This window comes from Echinops telfairi, unplaced genomic scaffold (genome assembly GCF_000313985.2).
Source record: "Echinops telfairi isolate 266 unplaced genomic scaffold, ASM31398v2 ScPeMD7_18;HRSCAF=68, whole genome shotgun sequence".
Classification (NCBI taxonomy): domain Eukaryota; kingdom Metazoa; phylum Chordata; class Mammalia; order Afrosoricida; family Tenrecidae; genus Echinops; species Echinops telfairi.
The window spans coordinates 35,696,655-35,703,581 of record NW_022103915.1 but is presented as its reverse complement, the minus strand read 5'-3'; the positions used below and the strand labels follow the sequence as shown (position 1 = coordinate 35,703,581).

Genomic DNA, 6,927 nt, shown 5'->3' with positions numbered 1-6,927 from the left:
TTCAAGCCTTTAAGACCCCAGATGCTATATCTTTTGATAGCCGGGCACCATCAGCTTTCTTCACCACATTTGCTTATGCACCCATTTGTTCTCAGCGATCAGGACACCTTTATTTTAAACATGCTTCCCAGCAGACCCTGGGGCACAGCTGTTGGAGAACCTCGGCTCTGGGACAAAGGCCACGTGGTGTAGCTGGCACAGGAGACGTTTCAGCCCTGGGTCCTGACTCTGGATAGTTTAATCCCCACGGGTCACCATTGTCACCAGGTTATCAAACCCAGGTACTGTAAAAAGATGACTTCCTTTCTTCTGAAAATCCCATGTCCTTTGCTGGCTCCGCGTTCTTGCTTATCCCGAGTCCTCTGCCCAGCTCAGAGACGCCAAGAACTCAGGGTGGTTAAACTTGATGCCATCGTTAGCAAGTGGCCGAGTCAGGAATCAAACACAGGTCTGCCTGTCTTCCCTCAGAGCTGCATGTTTAACCCACTCTGCCATCCTGGTTATGGAGGCGGGGGACCAAAACCAACAAACCCAAACTCACGTTCATTGAGCCATTTCCAACCTGTAGGACAGAGTGGAGCCGCCCTGGTGGGTTTCTGAGGCTGTAAATCTTTTTTTTTCTTCAAGAGCAGAGAGGTTTAATCAGGAACGCAGCTCAGGGGAACACTCTGGAGAATCTTGCAGGAACTTGAAGGGCCTCCATCAGCATTCCGCGTGGAAGGGTATTCCTCCACAAGGACAGTTTCCTTCAGGAGGCAGGCTCTCCAGTTGCGGTTGAAGCTGAGTGTGGTCGCCGTCTCCGCATTGCTCAACTGGAAGTCGGAGACCTGGAAGTTCTCAACAATGCGTTTGGGATTCGCAGACTTGGGGATCACGACCACGTTCCTCTGGATAGGGAAGCGGATCAGAACCTGGGCAGGGGTGATGTTATGCTTTGCAGCAAGCTCCTTAATCTTGGGGTGTTCCAGCAGCGAAGGGTCCTCTGGTCGGACCCAAGGTCTGTCTGGAGAGCCCAGGGGGCTGTGGGCAGGGACTGTGATGCCCTTGGACTGCCAGTACTGGATCAGCTTCTCCTGCGTGAGGCATGGGGGACACTCCACCTGGTTTGTCACTGGCTTGTGTTTCAGTCCGGGTTTGTTCAAGAGCCTCTCAATCCGGAAGTGGTTGAAGTTTGAGACGCCAATGGCTTTCACCAGCCCCTCATCCACCAGCTCCTCCGTGGCCTCCCAGGCATCCACGAACGTTGCCTTGCTGCAGAACAGGTTGGCTGCTTCGTCTTTGGGGAGGAGCTCCTTCCCAGGCTTCAGGCCCCGAGGCCAGTGTATTAGGTAGATGTCCAAGTAGTCCAGTTTCCGATCCTGAAGGGTCTTCCGGCAGGCTTCCTTCACCAGGGGCCTCTTGAAGAAGGGGGGGCCACAGCTTGCTGACGATGAAGAGGTCCTCATGCTTCACCACCTTCTCCTTGAGCTTCTCCTGGATGGCCGCGCCCACCTCTCTCTCGTTCCCGTACACGGGGGCGCAGTCAAAGTGGCGGTACCCCGCTTCAATGGCTGCCTTCATGGCCTCCTGGACTTGGCCTGGGGCAGACTCCCAAGTGCCCAGGCCCACGAAGGGCATCTTGGCTTTGGTGAGGAGTTCCACGAAGGTGGCCATGGTCAGGGCAGGGGGGCAGAGAGCTGAGAGGTTGTAAATCTTTATGGCAGCAGAAAGCCTCATGTTTCTCCCACAAAGTAGCTGTTGGATTTGAACTGCTGGTCTTGTGAATAGGATCCCCACTCGTAATCCACTGTGCCATCAGGAACTGATTGATTGAGATGCCCCACCCCACCCTCTTCTTTCTAATCCCAGCACCGCATCCTCCCTGCAGGGCCCCTCTCAATGAGAGGTCACTGTCCTCTTTCATCCTCTATTGAAATGGAAGCTGCTCCCTCTTCCCCTCTGTGCCCCCCCATCCAGTTGCAAAGAAGCCTGGTGATGAACGGGAAGGGAAAGCAGAAGGGAGGGAAGAGGACCCGGAGGAGGGGAGGAGGCGGCAGCAAAGCAGAGAGGGATGGAGGGTGAGCCCCAGAGCCCAGCCACAAACCTTCATTTAACCACAGGGCCCCACGCTCAATTGAACAGACACAAGAGCACAGAATGGGGTCCTTCTGTGGCCGAGGGGCAATCAGCCTGCTGCAGTTCCCGGGAAAGCATTCATTGCGGCTGACAACGTGTCAACAGTGGGGATGAATGCCATGTGCAGGTGCGAGCAGCTGGGGCCTGCCTGGGCTGTTTTCAGGGGAGCTGTGCCTCCTCCCTCTGGTGTCCTGCGGCCCAGCATGGGATCAGTGCAGCCGTTGGGAACCAGTTGTGGGTGTTGGGGCTTGGCTAGAGAAGTGGTGGAGCGAAAGGGAAGTAAGGGAGGAGAGTGGTCTGGGAGATGAATTATACAATGTGTGTGTGTGTGTGTGTGTGTGTGTATGTGTGTGTGTGTGCACCCGTGCTGCCAGCCTCTGGTTTAAACCCTAGCCAAGCCCTCTCTCTGGGAAACAAAGCTGGATTTATATATTGCTGCAGAAAATATACACAACAAAACACACACCCGTTCAATGACTTCTGCCTCTCCCTTTGCCTCTCCCCCCTCCCCGCTGGAAACCACTAGTCATCTTTGATGTGTACTTATTTGCTTAATGAGCCCTGATTGGGCTGTGGACTAAGCACTGGGCTGCTCACCGCAAGGTCAGTGGTTCAACCTGGTTGCTATGGTCGGAACGGGCTCGATGGCAGTGGGCTTTGGTTGATCTATTTGCCTACGTCGTATAAATGAGATCATCCAGTGTGTCTGTCTTTGGCCAACAGACTTATTTCACTCAGAATGATGCTGTCAGGGTTCATCCGTATTGTGGCATGTGTCAGGACTTACCTTCTCTGGATGGCTGAGTCAAAACCCACTAAGCATCTGAATTATGGTGCTGGAGAAGCACATCAAAAGCCCATGGACGGCCAGAAGAGCAAATAGAGCCATCTTGGTAGAAGGATAGCCAGAATGCTCCTTAGAAATGAGGATGGCAACACCTCGTCTCCTGTATTCCTGACCTGCTCTCAGGAGAGACCAGTCCCCGCAGAGGGACATTGTTAGAGAAAAAGAGGAAGAACCTCACCGAGACGGATCAACACTGTGGCTGCAGCAAGAAGTGCAAACACAGCAACAGCCGTGAGGACGGATGGCGCAGGAGCAGGCTGTGTGTTGTGCTGGGGGCACAGGGTCTCTGTGAGGGGACCATACTCGATGGCGCCTAATAAGAGTGACAGCAATCATATCGTATTGCATGTACACACCACATTTAGTTTATCCATGCACCTGGGGATGAGCGTTTCGGTTGTTTTCACCTCGTAGCTGTTGAGAAAAGGACTGACATGAGCACTGGTCTACGGGTGTCTGTTTGTGGTCCTGCATTTACTCCTGGGTATATAAGCAGGCTAGAGATAGCTGGGTCATATGTCATTTTTTAAAAAGAAACGGGCACACTGCTTTTCACAGTGGCAGCCCAGACTTACAGCCTCACCAGCAACAGATGAAGGTTCGGGTTCCTCCACAGCTTCGCTGGCAAGGCTGGATTGTAACAGTGGTTGAGGATGTCAGGGCTAGGCCGCTCTGGGGCTTGGCAGGGTCTGCCGTCTACCAAGCAAAGAATGTCAGATGGTAGGAAAGGTGGAGAGAGCTCACAAAGACAACCTTCTCCCCTTTACCAGCTGGTCCCAGACATGGACTTGGAAAAGGCCAGGTAGCACTGAGGGCCCTGAGTCTGCTGGGATTTACCCAAGTCGGCACAGAGGCACCTAGAGTCGTGAGGTGGGAGGGATCTCAGGGGAAGTGGTGGTGGGTGTGAGGAAATGCAGGCTGGCTGCATTTCCAGGGTTCTCAAAGCTGTCTCCCCTGGGTTTGGCTGTCAGTTGCCATCGGATAGACTCGGCTCTTGGACCATATGTAGAACGAGGAAGAGTGTCTCATCCTGTACCAGCTTCACAGTGTATGCTGCGTTTCAGCCCATTGCGCAGCCTTATTTCAGAACACCTCACCTCCCTTTGCTGACCCCCCACGTCCTTCCCCAAGGACGTGCCCATTCTTCCTTCTCAGGAGCATTCGGGTTGTATGTCTTCTATGACTTATTTGGTTGTTCTTCTGAGAGTCCATGCCATGTTCTTGCTAACACCCCAATTTGAGGAGATCAGTTATTCAGTGTGTTAGACAGGGTTCTCTAGAGGAACGAGACCAGGACACTTATGATTTATATATGTATAGGTTTATACAGTGAGAAGGAATATAACAGCTAATTCGTCCACACAGCAGTACAGAGGGTTCAGTTCAACTCACTTCCGTGGAACAGCTAATATACTGGAAGTCCTTCAACTCACGTGGGCTGCCAGAACCAAGGTCAAGGAAGCAGACAGCAGAGTCCTCCCTTGGGCAAGGCAAGCAGAGTCTGCCCACAGGCCACAAGCAGCAGGATGGGTCACCAACAGTCAGTAGCTTGGGAGCTTAGTGAAGCAGGCCCAGATGGGTCATTAATGCAATCAATGCAAGGCGACGGGATCCACCAGCCTCAAGCTCAAGCGATGTATGCACCAGCAGTGTGGTGAAGCAGGTCTTGAAGGAGCTTCAAGCTCTTGCTATACGATCCACGGGTTGGCCTGGCCCACAGGTAGTATAGCTCACAGGTTGAGGCAGAGAACTAGCTATAGCAGCAGCATGCTCCAGCACGCTCCAATCACTAGAGAGCAAGAGAGAGGTGAGCGGGCCTTGCAGAGCCATTTATCTCTTTGCCCTCCAATAATACTTGGACCCGATTAATCCCACATGTTCCTATTGGCCAACTTGGCACAAGAAACCTACCTATCACATTCAGCCTCCCTTTTTCATAGTCCAGTTTTTTTGCCTGCATAAGAGGAGGTGGAAAAGCTTGTGATCTGGGTCAGGCGCACCTTAGGCAACAGAGTGATGTTTCTGCTTTGTAGAAGCTGAACAGGCCTTGTGCAGCATATTTACTTGCCTTCTTGAGTGCACAGCACACTGAACTGCAAACCAACTCACGGCAGCTGAGCACGTACCGCCTGCGCTACCAGGGCTCCTCTTTGCATACCTAATACTTGTGAAAACTGAGACCCAGCATGCAGGAGGTCAGGTTGGACCCGCTGCTGGCCACAGCTGGTTCTCGGCATCTGCCTGACCCACTTAGAGCACGCCACATGATTTTGGCATGTAATACAATATCATCATAATAACAATTTTTAGTCCTGTGTTTTGATTGTTGTGTACACGATTCCCTATATAACAGAGTCGGACTTCTTAGGCTGTAATCTTCCCAGGGAGGAGCCCAAGCTGTCACCTGAAAGGTTACGATTTGAGCTTACCGGGTACTTGGTGGGAGAAGGATGCGGCAGCCTGCTTCCGTAACGATAACAATCAGGGCAAGCCTGTGGGGATGTGGTGCTCTGTCCCATAGGATCTATGAATTAGAATTGACTCAATGGGAAGGGATTTCTTGGTTTAATCTCCATAGAACAGATTGGCAGATCTTTTCTGCAGCAAGCTGCCGGCTGGGTTTGAACTGCCGAGTTTTGGTGAGCAGATGAGTGCTTACCTATTTGCCCAATCCACGCCCAACCCACCGAGCTGATTCCAACTCATAACAAGCCCGTGGGACCGTGCAGGGTTGTCCCTTAGGGTTTCTGAGCCTGCAACTCTCTGTGGGTGTAGGCAGCCTCACCTTTTTGCCTTAACTTGAACCACCAGCCTTATGATGAGCAGCCCAGCACTTAACTTACAGTGCCATTAGGGCTTATTATGACGAAGCCAAACCAAACCAACCCTGCTGCCAAGGAGTCAAGCCTGACCCGTAGCCCTTACCATGTGCCAGGCCCTCGGATAAACGCTACGGTTTCTCGCCTGAGCCTTGAGGTCTGCGGCACCGTGGCTCCATCTGTTTCTCGTCTTCTGTGTTTCCCTGGAGTTCTCTGAGTTCTCTGGGATGGGGACGGCGTTCCCTTTCCATTCCTTGCTCTCCCAGTCCCTGGAGCAGTGCTGAGCCTTCAGCTGTTCTAATAGACTTTATCCTGTGGGCAGGAGGGATCTGTGCACTGTCTAAAGTAGTCAGTTGTCATTGTGTTTCAGAAAGATAATGCTGGCCCCAAAGAATACGCGATAGCTCGGAGGCAGAGGGGTATGAAGGAGTGGCAGCAAGCCAGGTGAGGAGGATGAGGGAGGGTAGAGAAGGAGACAGATCGGACATGGAGGAAGAAATCCCTAGGGCTCCAGCTCTGGTTGACTATGGGACATGAAATCCCAGGTTTCTGACTGGCTGGTGGCAGGGGGCACTGATGGAGGGGCAGAGTTCTGGAAGTTAATGAGCTGCACTTGGAATGGCTTTCCCTCTGATGACCATGGTGCACTCTAGGTTGTCATAGTGAGGGGCAGAGAGAAAAGCAAAGTAGGATCTCATGGGACTCTCTGGAAAGAAGGTTGGAGTGCTGGGTTTTCTCGTTTATTTAACTTCAGAGCATTAGGCCAGGCTGAGTCTTCCAACAGGGAAGATGAACAGTGATCAGGATTTGTAAAATTGGGCATGAAAGGAAGGATGAGTTGGTCATTTACTCCCGAACATGAGCCAGTGAAAACCCGGTGGGCCACGATGGTCTGATCCCGTAGTGCATGAGATTACTTGCCATGAGTCGGGTGACTCCACAGCAGCCTAAGAAGGACACAGACCCAGGCCAGGTGGCCAGTGTGATGGCAATGAAAACCTGGAGTATAGCGAAGAAATGACATTCCCACATTCCACTGGAACCCAAGGAAAGACCCGAGGGACATACACGAAACTTTGGGAAGTGGAAGTCTGGGGAACTTACTCCATGATCTCGTTCTGAACCAATTTGTGAGGATGGATATTT

The 6,927-nt window shown here is 52.3% G+C and overlaps 1 protein-coding gene across 1 annotated transcript; it reads right to left on the bottom strand.

The window, feature by feature from the left end:
* Positions 1-638: 638 nt before the first annotated feature.
* On the bottom strand, positions 639-1,653 carry LOC101643883 (aldose reductase-related protein 2-like). The gene is given in 2 exon segments (XM_045288200.1): positions 639-1,412; positions 1,414-1,653. Coding segments are annotated over 2 exon segments (1,014 nt in total).
* Positions 1,654-6,927: the final 5,274 nt, after the last annotated feature.